General features: G+C 36.5%; 1 protein-coding gene across 2 annotated transcripts in view; it reads left to right on the forward strand.

Moving 5' to 3' along the window:
* The first annotated feature begins 1,865 nt into the window (after positions 1-1,865).
* The window catches only part of LOC149792980 (uncharacterized), a 132,331-nt gene continuing 117,509 nt past the window's right edge, over positions 1,866-16,687 (forward strand). For both annotated transcript variants that reach the window (XM_089966843.1, XM_089966844.1), the window contains exon 1: positions 1,866-2,838. In XM_089966843.1, the coding sequence (XP_089822969.1) occupies positions 1,920-2,838 (919 nt within the window). In that variant the 5' untranslated portion in view covers positions 1,866-1,919. The remainder of the gene's footprint in view (positions 2,839-16,687) is intronic.

Consider the following 16,687-nt stretch of genomic DNA (forward strand, 5'->3'; position numbering starts at 1 on the left):
CCAAGTGTTATCTATCATCAACGTCTGACTAAATTAAACAGGAAAATATTATTCAGTTCCAATATGAGTTTTGCTGAGAAAAAAAAGACTTAAGATGGTCATTGTTTATCAGCGACCAGGTAAACCTAGCATCTACCTTACAATAAAGCACATTTGTTTCATTTTAACACTACTTATTTAGGAGCTACATAAATCTAACAATTTATGTGTCAAGACGAATAGTGATTTAAGACATATATATTTTCTCCCGGCATGCATTTTATGTACTACTCATATTTATACTTGCCCTTTTCAGAGTTACACTCATATTTATACTTGCCCTTTCCAGAGTTACACTCATAATTATACTTGCCCTTTCCAGAGTTACACTCATAATTATACTTGCCCTTTTCAGAGTTACACTCATATTTATACTTGCCCTTTTCAGAGTTACACTCATAATTATACTTGCCCTTTCCAGAGTTACACTCATAATTATACTTGCCCTTTCCAGAGTTACACTTGTGACTATCACATCGTAACTTGCAAATATTATTTTTCTAAAAAAAGACAGATAAAATAGTAAAAATGTAAATCACAGCAACTCGCATTGTATACATAGGTATGTATTGTATATATCGGTATGCATTGTATACATAAGCATGCAATTTATCCATAGGTATATATATATATATATATATATATATATATATATATATATATATATATATATATATATATATATATATATGTGTGTGTGTGTGTGTGTGTGTGTGTGTGTGTAACGCGCGCGCGCGGGCGTGTGTGTGTGATTGCGTCTGTGTGTGTCTGTGTGTGCATTGTATATATAGATATGTATTGCATTAGCAAATTAATTCCACCAACCCCGATCCCATTAAAGTCGGGATCTTCTAAAATGTTGAAACGTAATCTAAAATAATGGCAAAACAATCGATAAAACTTTAATTTAATAAACCATATGAGATACAATAACAGACAGCTCAACCATTCAGTTACTCAATTTCTGACCGTAATAATCCCCCACCATAAGTTGTGCATAATGGATGAAATTATAGTACTGCACAGTGACACTTTATCCAAAAACTCAGTCGTCTTTAAATGATACTGGTGTGATTAATACAGCCAAAAAAAAATGTGGCGACACATCTGGAAATAACTGATTTTTTTAATTTAAATAATTACTTCATTATTGACAACGCATGTTTCTATTAATTCCACCATCTTGAATTTTTGTACTAGTATAGGCCATTCAACGGCGCATGCCTCGCAGGGTTCTGGGTTAGCATATATGGAGAATTATATATAGCCACAGAAAAAGTGGAGAGTTTTAATAAGTTTGTAACGGATATTTATTTCTGTCATGTAAGGTGTCCATAAATTGGCCATGAATCTGAAGTGTTATTAGAGGATTATTCATTTCTTAATGTTGTGTCATATCACAAAGTTAAGTAAAATCTATGGACACAGTCCAGTTTTTGAAATAGTCTAAAATTGCAATGTTGTCAAGAGCAATAAACCCAGCCATTTTTATAGTAACGTTGGTATAATTTCTGCTATATGTAATTCGGTTTCATTCCATCTCTAATTATGTGAGTAGAAATATACAAGCTTTGCTCACCTATTTGTTTTATTTGAGACTTTATTACTGAGAAAAAAAAAAATGTCTCTTTAGTTCGGAATCCTACATTTGGGAAAAAGTATACCTATGAGTCTTTCAAAACGAGGCTTTATGCCTTTAATTCAGCTGGTTGTAGTTGATTTTTCTTAACTTTTGGTACGAAGTATACTTGATTTTACTCTGTCAATACTGGATATTCACGGAGTCGTGCATTCTCCATAGCCATATAAAACCTAAGCGAAGCAGCTAATCGCATTCGCTGTATACGTTCAGTTCAGTGGGTGTTGTTTACAAATGTACCATGCACATGATAGTGGTGACTCGTCGACTGTGTAAACAGCCATTAAGAAGAGTATCGCATCCAACGCTCAAGTTTATGTTTGTCATTGTATTTATTTTTATTTTTGTGCTTGTTTCCTTACGTACGTCAAACCTGTTTCAACCGAAGCATAGGATGTTTGAGTTCTGTTCAGTTTCCGAACATAATGGGCGGTATACAGACGTTTTATTCGACAGTGATGTAGACTTGAGTATAATTGCAATTGTGTACGATAGAGCAGGATCTCTTCAGCGTCTGCTGGAATCTCTGAACAGAGCGCATTTCTATGGGGATAGCATCGTCCTACACGTTTGGATTGATAGATCACAGAATGGGACTATCGACTCTAGTACATACACAGTGGCAAGAGATTTTAAATTCAGACATGGCCAGTATTACATCCATAATCAAAGTTGTCATGTTGGTATATATGGACAGTGGATAGGAACTTGGTATCCAAGGATAGGCAAGTCAGAATTTGCCGTTATTCTTGAAGATGATCTTACAGTATCACCTTATTTCTACAAGTGGTTGAGGGTGGTGCACAGTAAGTTTGACGATCGCCCATATATCAATGGATATTCTCTACAAGGGGTTAGCGTCAAACACGGCATTGACCAGGATGGATTTTTGGACGTAAATAAAACACATAAAGCATTTCTCTATCCCGTACTAGGTACTTGGGGATTTTCGCCAAACAATCGAAATTGGCGTGCATTTTCCGATTGGTACCTGAAGGTAAGGAGTGATCCCTCATTCCAGCCTTACGTGGAAGGAATTCATCCAAGTGAATGGTATCGACACCAATTAGCAAATGGACGGAGTGACCGGATGTGGTCAATGTGGTTCATATATTATGCTTGGATGAACAACGAATACACAATGTACAGTAATTTCAAAGGTGAGTGAACTTTTGTATTGCAAGTTTTAATATAACAGTTTAAAGGTGACATGTTCGTACAAGTGGTAAATTTAACTAAACGTCAGCAGTGTGGTGGAATTGACGCACATATTAGCAATGCCTAATGTATTTTGAGTTTTGTTAGCATTGAAGCCTTTTTGTTACATCTTTAGAATTCACACACACACACACACACAGAGACTTACTTTTGTTAATAGATTGTGTGGTGTGAGGGGTTGTTATGCCGTCACTGTGATAAGTTTGTTATGGTTGGGTGGGGTGTTCCCAATATACTATTTAAATAATTATAGAAGTCCCACCCATGATCGATTTTGGTTGGAAGTTAAATTAGTGAAAGATAGATGTAAAGCTTCGAGTCCCTAGTCAGCAATGCCGATGGTTAAATGATTAAATATACAAAAAAGGGAAATTCAACTATTAACAATTTGATGACAACACCCATGGTTCTAGAGGCTTTTCTCTTGTACGCATTGAATGTGCCACCTGAAAAGATATCAGTGTAGACCAGTGTGAATTGATAGAGAACAAAAACAGTATGCATTACGTATTCATTATTACTGTATAGTACAATATGGCGGTGTAAACTAGCTATCCATTTCTATGCGTCCAAGGATTTGTAGTTTTTAAGCTGCTCCTTGGAGTACACTGATTCTTGAAAAACAAGAAAGTGCAGCACGTCGACATATGAGATTTCGGGCCACATCAGACGATCGGCGCTGAATTCTTCTACCCCAAGTACGTAGGGGTTAACATGGATCTTGGATATCTTCTCGTCATACCTCTTACGAACATCCTCCATGAGGGTTTCACGGTAAGAAATCTGTGATGTAGAGGTCCTTTTCTCCATATCAATACACGTTAAATTTAAAAACAGATCTGATAAAAACTATGTTATTTCTACGAAATAACTAACCTCATCCACGATTAGATCCGTGATTTGTCTGATCTTAACAGCGGTTTGCTATGGAAGAAAAATGGCGGCGCAAGGTGCATTATGGATATGTTCGTGACGTCAGTAAAAACAACCCATAGTCAAAGAATTAAAATTTCCCAAGTACTCTCACTCCTTCCGCTCAACCCTGTGATAGCCTATTGCATCACTTGATTAGTAGTGTGAGATAGCTTTCCACCTGTCCTTGTGCGCGTGTGTGCGTGTGTGTGATTTGAATTTTTCACGTAGCTTTAAACAAATTCAGTCACGTCTGCTAGTCACACCTCCGTCTCCCCTGTTAGAGACTCTGGATTTAACTTAACCGGAAGTTCTGTCCGCCCAAAAGATTCCTGTGAAATCACAAGGACGGTACAATATTTTCCTAAGCCCTCTCATCTCACACTACACCCAGCATATCATCAGATAACGGCTATGAAATTTCTTCGGCCACGCATTCATTCACACCTGAATACTAATACGTTCTTGTATCGTAAAACAACGTCGTAATTAAAGCACGGTATAAATTACTTCTCATACATACATCAAGAAATTGCCTCACGTCAGTACATATTCCTAATCCCATTATACTAAATAATATTACAGCAATCAGAGGAATTTATGTACATTACAACTCATACAAAGCACACATATATTCAAATATCCATGCGCTGATATATCCATACATCCATATTAACTAATCTATCACACTTTAACCATTTTCCAAATTCACAATTCAAGCATGTTTAAAATCTAAAATATCACATGAATAAATGCACATGTTCACTACGAAGTAACCTAATAGCGAATTACAAAATTAATTCTGACTACAAGCTAACAATCTACAAAATTCTCTACATAATACTCGACCTCATTTCTCAAATAGTATGTATATTAAACACTACAAAGGTAATTCTAAGTACTAAACAATCCTAGTAATTAAGTATACATACTACACATAATTACAATTACAATGCCGTAACATTCTGCAAAAATCGAGCAAATAACTTACTGACCTTTACGAAGCTTTGTCTTTCCTTAGAATCTCCTCTATAAGTTTTACCGCCAAGTTACAAGTGGCATCCTCGAAGTAACCCTATATTGCTCAGCAATCTTCCTAGGCGAGACTAAATTTTCGCTTGCTAGTTAGAAGTCATGATTCGGATTGAAATTATTATCACAGCCTCCGTCTCAATTCCGATTGACATCTCTTTGACCCGATCCAATCAAAGTTAGCGGTCAGTGTCCTTCTCGCTGTCTAACCACGTAGGGACGGATTTAGAACACGCTCCGTTCATCGCGGGTTCATCTGATCTTAGGAGAACGCTCTAACACATAGGTGGGAAATCGCTCGATCTAACGCCTGTGCCGATTCAATATGCTGGATCTTCTCTATGGTCACGGTGACCTTGCGTAAGAGATTCACTCTAGCCTGTGGCAATGTTCAAACATCAAACCATGGCTTGTAATAATACCGTAGTTTATACACGACTTATAAACTGGGGCTGAACAAACGTGAGAGATTGAATCCTCGATAATGCACCTTTAAAATGCACACACGCAAACACACACACACACACACACACACACACACACACACACACACACACACTTCTGGAATATATTGAAGTCTCGATATACATCTTTAGATTTCACACACGCACGCACATAGAAACGCAGAAACACATCATTGTGATCTATTGAAACTTCGATAATAAATTTTTAGAATTCAAACACACACACACATATACACACACACAATCATTTTGAGATTTATTGAAGCCAGGATAATATATCTTTAGAGTTTACAGACAGAACGTTTGAAATTTTTTAAAATCTCATTATAAAGACAGACATTGTTTTATCATTCAGTGTCAGGCTACGTTTTTTTTTCTTTCTGGCCTACGTCTGTTTTTTAGAACACTGGAAACCAGTATGATCATAAGCGTGTTCTGTTGTTCAGTTTTTCTTCCTAGAATAGTCTGTCTAGAACTTGCCGAATTTGACAAATGAATTCTCCACTGATTGTTTGAAATACCATGCAATATACGTTATGAAAACATCTTCGTTTTCATTGTTTCAATGCATGTATGTACGTATGTATGTATGTATGTATGTATGTATGTATGTATGTATGTATGTATGTATGTTTTAGGAAAAGGATACGCCAGTCTAGATTTTGTTTTGTTCTACATGTCTTGTAGAAATTTCAAAAGAAAGAAAAATCAGATTTTACGGATTATGTGGGAAAGGTAATCGACACTGTGTGGAAGATATGGCGTCGGAACTATTCGACACTGTATTTAAAGTAGACTGCTGGATGCAATTAGAAATAGGTGTGGCAGAATTAAGTCATGTGTGTATATCATTCAAATTTTTTTTTTTTTTTTTTTTTTTTTTTTTTTTATCTGCTTGTAAGTGTGGAGCAAGACAAGGTGAAAATCGTCCTCCGATCTTATCTTTCTTTTGTGTTAATGATTTTGACGAGCTTTTACTAGAAAAAGATTGTAACGGTGTTAACCGTGAATATCAGGGAACAGAATTTAGGATGTACTGATTCCTTCTATCCTTTAAATGTACTGCCAAAAGAATGGAGATTTATAGAAAATAGTGAAGAAAAAAAAAACAAGAATATTAATAGCTGGATCAACACGATAAGTTTGTCCTTTGTTTTTGGTAACATATAATTGGATTTATATTGCTATTTCTTCTTAAACACGATGGTTCAGTGTATTCGGCAAAAATACGGATCACTGAACAAGGTAAAAGGTCGATGCTTGTTTGTACAAAAGAATTAGAAAATTGACTTAACCACTGGAATTACAGTTAAATGTTCTGATGATAACGGTTTGCCGACATTGTTCTCTGGGTATGTGACTGGGGTTTTAGTGATAATTGTGAAATTTCGGAAATGTGCACTCTGATTTACTGAGAAAAGTTGAATTGTTAAGGAAAGGCCTCAGCAACATATGTGGATGGAGAGACCCATAGGTTTCCTACATGCATCTATTATCAAAATTATTGATGGTTTATTTTCAATCCAGATTTGTTATTAGAAAATGAGTAAACGTTTAACACTGTTATACACCATCATGTTACACGAATCTGCTGGTATATGCAGTTTTAATATCTTTTCCTCATCAAACAAATTGTGTGATTTAGGTCTGAATAATTCAGGGTGTCCTTGAGCAGCAACTAGAGGAAGTGAGAGGATCAGTAGTACACTCATGTCGTATTCGTCGGGAAGTGGCTGCACGTCATCAATACAAGAACTTCATTAAAGAAGTCATAGAAGAGGAAACGGAGCAGATTAAGGTTCAAGGACAAAAGGAGATAAAGAAGAGAATGGACTAAAGGAGATAAAGAAGAGAATGGACAAAAGGAGATAAAGAAGAGAATGGACAAAATGAGATAAAGAAGAGAATGGACAAAAGGAGATAAAGAAGAGAATGGACAAAAGAGAGAAAGAGATTTGAACGCTTAAATTTCAACTGGATGAAGGTACAGGACAAAGTCCAAAGATGGGTCATCTCGACTGGATCCCTGAGGAAGAAAAGAAAGTCTCCCCCCCCCAATCTCCATAGAAGACATGGTGGAAAAAATGGTGGATAATAGTGAAGCGGAAGAGACCCTAACGGCCTTTTCAGGGCCATTCAGCTCTCTAGAAAATATGCTATTTAACTATTGCCCAGAAACGTGCACCTTAATGTTTGTGTTTGTGTGTCTATGTTTTCAACTTAAACTTAAAAAAAATTATCATTACCCTTCCTATTTAATCCACAGGGCCGTAGAGAACGATAACGGGCCCTGGAGTAAGAAACATCCGGACCTCTCATAGTTTTGTTCAAACAAAATATTTCTTTTATAAAAGAAAAGATATCAAATGTAGACCAGTGTGAATTGATAGAGAACAAAAACAGTATGCATTATGTATTCATTATTACTGTATAGTACAACATGGCGGTGTAAACTAGCTATCCATTTCTATGCGTCCAAGGATTTGTAGTTTTTAAGCTGCTCCTTGGAGTACACTGATTCTTGAAAAACAAGAAAGTGTAGCACGTCGACATATGAGATTTCGGGCCACATCAGACGATCGGCGCTGAACTCGTCTACCCCAAGTACGTAGGGGTTAACATGGATCTTGGATATCTTCTCGTCATACCTCTTACGAACATCCTCCATGAGGGTTTCACGGTAAGAAATCTGTGATGTAGAGGTCCTTTTCTCCATATCAATACACGTTAAATTTAAAAACAGATCTGATAAAAACTATGTTGTTTCTACGAAATAACTAACCTCATCCACGATTAGATCCGTGATTTGTCTGATCTTAACAGCGGTTTGCTATGGAAGAAAAATGGCGGCGCAAGGTGCATTATGGATATGTTCGTGACGTCAGTAAAAACAACCCATAGTCAAAGAATTAAAATTTCCCAAGTACTCTCACTCCTTCCGCTCAACCCTGTGATAGCCTATTGCATCACTTGATTAGTAGTGTGAGATAGCTTTCCACCTGTCCTTGTGCGCTTGTGTGCGTGTGTGTGTGATTTGAATTTTTCACGTAGCTTTAAACAAATTCAGTCACGTCTGCTAGTCACACCTCCGTCTCCCCTGTTAGAGACTCTGGATTTAACTTAACCGGAAGTTCTGTCCGCCCAAAAGATTCCTGTGAAATCACAAGGACGGTACAATATTTTCCTAAGCCCTCTCATCTCACACTACACCCAGCATATCATCAGATAACGGCTATGAAATTTCTTCGGCCACGCATTCATTCACACCTGAATACTAATACGTTCTTGTATCGTAAAACAACGTCGTAATTAAAGCACGGTATAAATTACTTCTCATACATACATCAAGAAATTGCCTCACGTCAGTACATATTCCTAATCCCATTATACTAAATAATATTACAGCAATCAGAGGAATTTATGTACATTACAACTCATACAAAGCACACATATATTCAAATATCCATGCGCTGATATATCCATACATCCATATTAACTAATCTATCACACTTTAACCATTTTCCAAATTCACAATTCAAGCATGTTTAAAATCTAAAATATCACATGAATAAATGCACATGTTCACTACGAAGTAACCTAATAGCGAATTACAAAATTAATTCTGACTACAAGCTAACAATCTACAAAATTCTCTACATAATACTCGACCTCATTTCTCAAATAGTATGTATATTAAACACTACAAAGGTAATTCTAAGTACTAAACAATCCTAGTAATTAAGTATACATACTACACATAATTACAATTACAATGCCGTAACATTCTGCAAAAATCGAGCAAATAACTTACTGACCTTTACGAAGCTTTGTCTTTCCTTAGAATCTCCTCTATAAGTTTTACCGCCAAGTTACAAGTGGCATCCTCGAAGTAACCCTATATTGCTCAGCAATCTTCCTAGGCGAGACTAAATTTTCGCTTGCTAGTTAGAAGTCATGATTCGGATTGAAATTATCATCACAGCCTCCGTCTCAATTCCGATTGACATCTCTTTGACCCGATCCAATCAAAGTTAGCGGTCAGTGTCCTTCTCGCTGTCTAACCACGTAGGGACGGATTTAGAACACGCTCCGTTCATCGCGGGTTCATCTGATCTTAGGAGAACGCTCTAACACATAGGTAGGAAATCGCTCGATCTAGCGCCTGTGCCGATTCAATATGCTGGATCTTCTCTATGGTCACGGTGACCTTGCGTAAGAGATTCACTCTAGCCTGTGGCAATGTTCAAACATCAAACCATGGCTTGTAATAATACCGTAGTTTATACACGACTTATAAACTGGGGCTGAACAAACGTGAGAGATTGAATCCTCGATAATGCACCTTTAAAATGCACACACACACACACACACACACACACACACGCACACTTCTGGAATATATTGAAGTCTCGATATACATCTTTAGATTTCACACACGCACGCACATAGAAATGCAGAAACACATCATTGTGATCTATTGAAACTTCGATAATAAATTTTTAGAATTCAAAGACACACACACATATACACACACACAATCATTTTGAGATTTATTGAAGCCAGGATAATATATCTTTAGAGTTTACACACAGAACGTTTGAAATTTTTTAAAATCTCATTATAAAGACAGACATTGTTTTATCATTCAGTGTCAGGCTACGTTTCTTTTCTTTCTGGCCTACGTCTGTTTTTTAGAACACTGGAAACCAGTATGATCATAAGCGTGTTCTGTTGTTCAGTTTTTCTTCCTAGAATAGTCTGTCTAGAACTTGCCGAATTTGACAAATGAATTCTCCACTGATTGTTTGAAATACCATGCAATATACGTTATGAAAACATCTTCGTTTTCATTGTTTCAATGCATGTATGTACGTATGTATGTATGTATGTATGTATGTATGTATGTATGTATGTTTTAGGAAAAGGATACGCCAGTCTAGATTTTATTTTGTTCTACATGCCTTGTAGAAATTTCAAAAGAAAGAAAAATCAGATTTTACGGATTATGTGGGAAAGGTAATCGACACTGTGTGGAAGATATGGCGTCGGAACTATTCGACACTGTATTTAAAGTAGACTACTGGATGCAATTAGAAATAGGTGTGGCAGAATTAAGTCATGTGTGTATATCATTCAAATTTTTTTTTTTTTTTTTATCTGCTTGTAAGTGTGGAGTAAGACAAGGTGAAAATCGTCCTCCGATCTTATCTTTCTTTTGTGTTAATGATTTTGACGAGCTTTTACTAGAAAAAGATTGTAACGGTGTTAACCGTGAATATCAGGGAACAGAATTTAGGATGTACTGATTCCTTCTATCCTTTAAATGTACTGCCAAAAGAATGGAGATTTATAGAAAATAGTGAAGAAAAAAAACACAAGAATATTAATAGCTGGATCAACACGATAAGTTTGTCCTTTGTTTTTGGTAACATATAATTGGATTTATATTACTATTTCTTCTTAAACACGATGGTTCAGTGTATTCGGCAAAAATACGGATCACTGAACAAGGTAAAAGGTCGATGCTTGTTTGTACAAAAGAATTAGAAAATTGACTTAACCACTGGAATTACAGTTAAATGTTCTGATGATAACGGTTTGCCGACATTGTTCTCTGGGTATGTGACTGGGGTTTTAGTGATAATTGTGAAATTTCGGAAATGTGCACTCTGATTTACTGAGAAAAGTTGAATTGTTAAGGAAAGGCCTCAGCAACATATGTGGATGGAGAGACCCATAGGTTTCCTACATGCATCTATTATCAAAATTATTGATGGTTTATTTTCAATCCAGATTTATTATTAGAAAATGAGTAAACGTTTAACACTGTTATACACCATCATGTTACACGAATCTGCTGGTATATGCAGTTTTAATATCTTTTCCTCATCAAACAAATTGTGTGATTTAGGTCTGAATAATTCAGGGTGTCCTTGAGCAGCAACTAGAGGAAGTGAGAGGATCAGTAGTACACTCATGTCGTATTCGTCGGGAAGTGGCTGCACGTCATAAATACAAGAACCTCATTAAAGAAGTCATAGAAGAGGAAACGGAGAAGATTAAGGTTCAAGGACAAAAGGAGATAAAGAAGAGAATGGACAAAAGGAGATAAAGAAGAGAATGGACAAAAGGAGATAAAGAAGAGAATGGACAAAAGAGAGAAAGAGATTTGAACGCTTAAATGTCAACTGGATGAAGGTACAGGACAAAGTCCAAAGATGGGTCATCTCGACTGGATCCCTGTGGAAGAAAAGAAAGCCTCCCCCCCCCCCATCTCCATAGAAAACATGGTGGAAAAAATGGTGGACAATAGTGAAGCGGAAGAGACCCTAACGGCCTTTTCAGGGCCATTCAGCTCTCTAGAAAATATGCTATTTAACTATTGCCCAGAAACGCGCGCCTTAATGTTTGTGTTTGTGTGTCTATGTTTTCAACTTAAACTTAAAAAAATTATCATTACCCTTCCTATTTAATCCACAGGGCCGTAGAGAACGATAACGGGCCCTGGAGTAAGAAACATCCGGACCTCTCATAGTTCTTGTTCAAACAAAATATTTCTTTTATAAAAGAAAAGATATCAAATGTAGACCAGTGTGAATTGATAGAGAACAAAAACAGTATGCATTATGTATTCATTATTACTGTATAGTACAACATGGCGGTGTAAACTAGCTATCCATTTCTATGCGTCCAAGGATTTGTAGTTTTTAAGCTGCTCCTTGGAGTACACTGATTCTTGAAAAACAAGAAAGTGTAGCACGTCGACATATGAGATTTCGGGCCACATCAGACGATCGGCGCTGAATTCTTCTACCCCAAGTACGTAGGGGTTAACATGGATCTTGGATATCTTCTCGTCATACCTCTTACGAACATCCTCCATGAGGGTTTCACGGTAAGAAATCTGTGATGTAGAGGTCCTTTTCTCCATATCAATACACGTTAAATTTAAAAACAGACATGATAAAAACTATGTTATTTCTACGAAATAACTAACCTCATCCACGATTAGATCCGTGATTTGTCTGATCTTAACAGCGGTTGCTATGGAAGAAAAATGGCGGCGCAAGGTGCATTATGGATATGTTCGTGACGTCAGTAAAAACAACCCATAGTCAAAGAATTAAAATTTCCCAAGTACTCTCACTCCTTCCGCTCAACCCTGTGATAGCCTATTGCATCACTTGATTAGTAGTGTGAGATAGCTTTCCACCTGTCCTTGTGCGCGTGTGTGCGTGTGTGTGTGATTTGAATTTTTCACGTAGCTTTAAACAAATTCAGTCACGTCTGCAGTGTGACAGTTTATAGTGATGTCTAGCACTGGGGCACCCACCTGTCCTTGTAGTCTAGTCATCTGTGTATTCTTCTCTCCTATTCCTCCAATTCCCTCTCCTTTTCCTCCCGACTTTCTCCAAATGCATTCTCCTCCTCGACTTCATATTCCTCCTTCTTCTCCACTTTCTCCTCCTCAACTCCTTTTCCTCCTCCTCCTCGACTCTCTCCACCGACTAGACTTGTCGACTCCGACTGCTCTGCTATTCACACCTCCGTCTCCCCTCTTAGAGACTCTGGACTTAACCGGAAGTTCTGTCCCTCAAAAAGCTTCCTGTGAAAACACAAGGACTGTACAATATTTTCCTAAGCCCTCTCATCTCACACTACACCCAGCCAATCATCAGATAACGGTTATTTAAGTTCTTCGGCCACGCATTCATTCACACCTAAATAATCATACGTTCTTGTATGGTAAAACAACGACGTAATTAAAGCACGGTATCATTTACTTCTCATACATACATCAATAAATTGCCTCACGTCAGTACATATTCCTAATCCCATTATACTAAATAATATTACAGCAATCAGAGGAATTTATGTACATTACAACTCATACAAAGTACACATATACTCATATACCCATGCGCTGATATATGCATACATCCATATTAACTAATCTATCACACTTTAACCATTTTCCAAATTCACAATTCAAGCATGTTTAAAATCTAAAATATCACATTAACAAATGCACATGTTTACTGCGAAATAACCTAATAGCGAATTACAAAATTAATTCTGACCACAAGCTAATAATCTACGTAATTCTCTGCATAATACTCGAGCTCATTTCTCAGATAGTATGTATATTAAACACTACAAAGGTAATTGTACGTACTAAACAATCCTATTAATTAAGTAAACATGCTACACATAATTACAATTACAATGCCGTAACATTCTGCAAAAATCGAGCAAATAACTTACTGACCTTTACGAAGCTTTGTCTTTCCTTAGAATCTCCTCTCTAAGTTTTACCGCCAAGTTACAAGTGGCATCCTCGAAGTAACCCTATATTGCTCAGCAATCTTCCTAGGCGAGACTAAATTTTCGCTTGCTAGTTAGAAGTCATGATTCGGATCGAAATTATTATCACAGCCTCCGTCTCAATTCCGATTGACAGCTCTTTGACCCGATCCAATCAAAGTTAGCGGACACGTAGGGACGGATTTAGAACACGCCCCGTTCATCGTGGGTTCATCTGATCTTAGGAAAACGCTCTAACACATAGGTGGGAAATCGCTCGATCTAACGCCTGTGCCGATTCAATATGCTGGATCTTCTCTATGGTCACGGTGACCTTGCGTAAGAGATTCACTCTAGCCTGTGGCAATGTTCAAACATCAAACCATGGCTTGTAATAATACCGTAGTTTATACACGACTTATAAACTGGGGCTGAGCAAACGTGAGAGATTGAATCCTCGATAATGCACCTTTAAAATGCACACACGCAAACACACACACACACACACACACACACACACACACGCACACACGCACGCACTTTTGGAATATATTGAAGTCTCGATATACATCTTTAGATTTCACACACGCACGCACATAGAAACGCAGAAACACATCTTTGTGATCTATTGAAACTTCGATAATAATTTTTTAGAATTCAAACACATACACACATATACACACACAATCATTTTGAGATTTATTGAAGCCAGGGTAATATATCTTTAGAGTTTACAGACAGAACGTTTGAAATTTTTTAAAATCTCATTATAAAAACAGACATTGTTTTATCATTCAGTGTCAGGCTACGTTTTTTTACTGGAAACCAGTAAGATCATAAGCGTGTTCTGTTGTTCAGTTTTTCTTCCTAGAATATAGTCTGTCTAGAACTTGTCGAATTTGACAAATGAATTCTCCACTGATTGTTTGAAATACCATGCAATATATGTTATGAAAACATCTTCGTTTTCATTGTTTCAATGCATGTATGTACGTATGTATGTATGTATGTATGTATGTATGTATGTATGTATGTATGTATGTATGTATGTATGTATGTAAGCACAAACACAAACATTAAGTTCTAGTTCTTGTTCAAACAAAATATTTCTTTTATAAAATTAAAGTGTTGTTCGGCCCGGGCCTCGGGGATATATCCAGGTGCACTTTTAAGTTCTGTTAAATTATATATTTCGGAATAAAATTTATGTCATAAAGTCACAGTTCTAAGACGCCGGATAGATGGATTAATGGACGGACGGACACACATACTTAAACAAATAGACAGCCAGACAGACATATAGACAGATAGAGAGATACATACATGCATGTATACCTACATCCATCCATCCATCCATCCATCCATCCATACATACATACATACATACATACATACATATATACATACATACATACATACATACATACATACATACATACATATATACATACATACATACATGCATACATACATACATACACACGGCAATCAGCCAGATTGCTCATTATAATTGCTTTGGAAAACTTCGAATACTAAAAACCCTAAAAACGTTGTTATCTATTTACCAGCGTATAGTAATGTGTTGAGAATATTCCTATTTAAGACTCAGAATCATGATGAAATTTTCAGGAGACCATTTGTTTTCTCTTTGAATTGTACGCAATTTCCCAAGCTCTATTAATATTTCCTCTCTTGTTGAGTAAGTGTGTTTTTTTTTTGCTTTTTTTTACCTAGCCTTTCTGATAATTATCTTGCTTGGGGTGTTGGCATCCCAAAGTTTCGATGCCTATTATATCGATAGTGTATGCTTCATTGTTAAAAAATCTAAATTGTATTAACAAGATTTCTAATGTCAGCATAATGTGTCTGTCAGGGTGTTAGTTATCGTTTAATCATTCCATTTTAGTTACAATCTTTGATAAATCCATTTACTATCAGGTACAATCTATGATAAATCCATTTACTATCATGTATTGTCAATTTAATGTTGGAAGGTGGGTAGGAGGCATGTGCAATTTTCTTTCTAAGCTGATATATTTTATTTTATTTCGGTATAGATCAGACAAAGATCTTTCTTCCAGCTGTTAGAAACCAGTTTTTATATATAAAAACATTGTGTTAAAGACTTTGCCCCAGAACATTAACTGGTTAGTCCCTAATATAACTGCGGTATTCCGTTGTACGTAATGCGGTATGTTCTGAAATACCACAGTATTCAGTGGTACGTATCGCGGTATGTTCTGAAATACTGCGGTATACCGCGGTACGTATCATGGTATATTCTGAAATACCGCGGTATTATGTGATATGTATCGCGGTATGTTCTAAATACCGCGGTATACCGTGGTACGTATAATGGTATATTCTAAGTATCGCGGTATACCGCAGTACATTTTTAGTGGTACCCAGTTCTAATCGTATGATGATAAAAAAAAAATCCATTTAGTAGACATGATGCATTGATAGCCATCTTTTTTCGTACATGAATTATGCTAAAACAAAATCCCGTAAGTGTTTACCAGCAACCACGTAAACCTAGCATCTACCTTACTATAAAGCACGTTAGCTACATAAATCTAACAATTTATGTGTCAAGACGAATCAGTGATTTAAGATATAGACATTTTCTCCCGGCATGTACTTTATGTAAGACTTTTATTTATACTTGCCCTTTCCAGAGTTGCACTCGTGAATATCACATCGTAACTAGAAAATACTATTTTTTGTTCTAAAGTAGATACAATGGCAAAACTGTAAAGCACAAAACATTTGCATTGCACACATTGGTAAGTATTGTACATATAGGCATGTATTGCATTATAAACCTAATTCCACCAACCCCGATCCCATTAACATGTCCATTAATGCATTACTGCTGCATGGCAGTAAAGTCGGCATATTCGAAAATGTTGAAACGTAATCTGAACTAACTACAGAACCATGCAATTACAGGATCCATCACTGTAATTCCCCCACACAGTCGTCAATAATGGCTAAAAAATACAGTACTGCACAATGACACTTTAATCAAAAACACAGTACTTCTTAAACTGATATAGATGTGAGTAATACAGCGAAA

The sequence above is a fragment of the Sinohyriopsis cumingii genome, chromosome 8 (assembly GCF_028554795.1).
Source record: "Sinohyriopsis cumingii isolate HCF-2022 chromosome 8, ASM2855479v2, whole genome shotgun sequence".
In the NCBI taxonomy this organism is placed as follows: Eukaryota; Metazoa; Mollusca; class Bivalvia; order Unionida; family Unionidae; genus Sinohyriopsis; species Sinohyriopsis cumingii.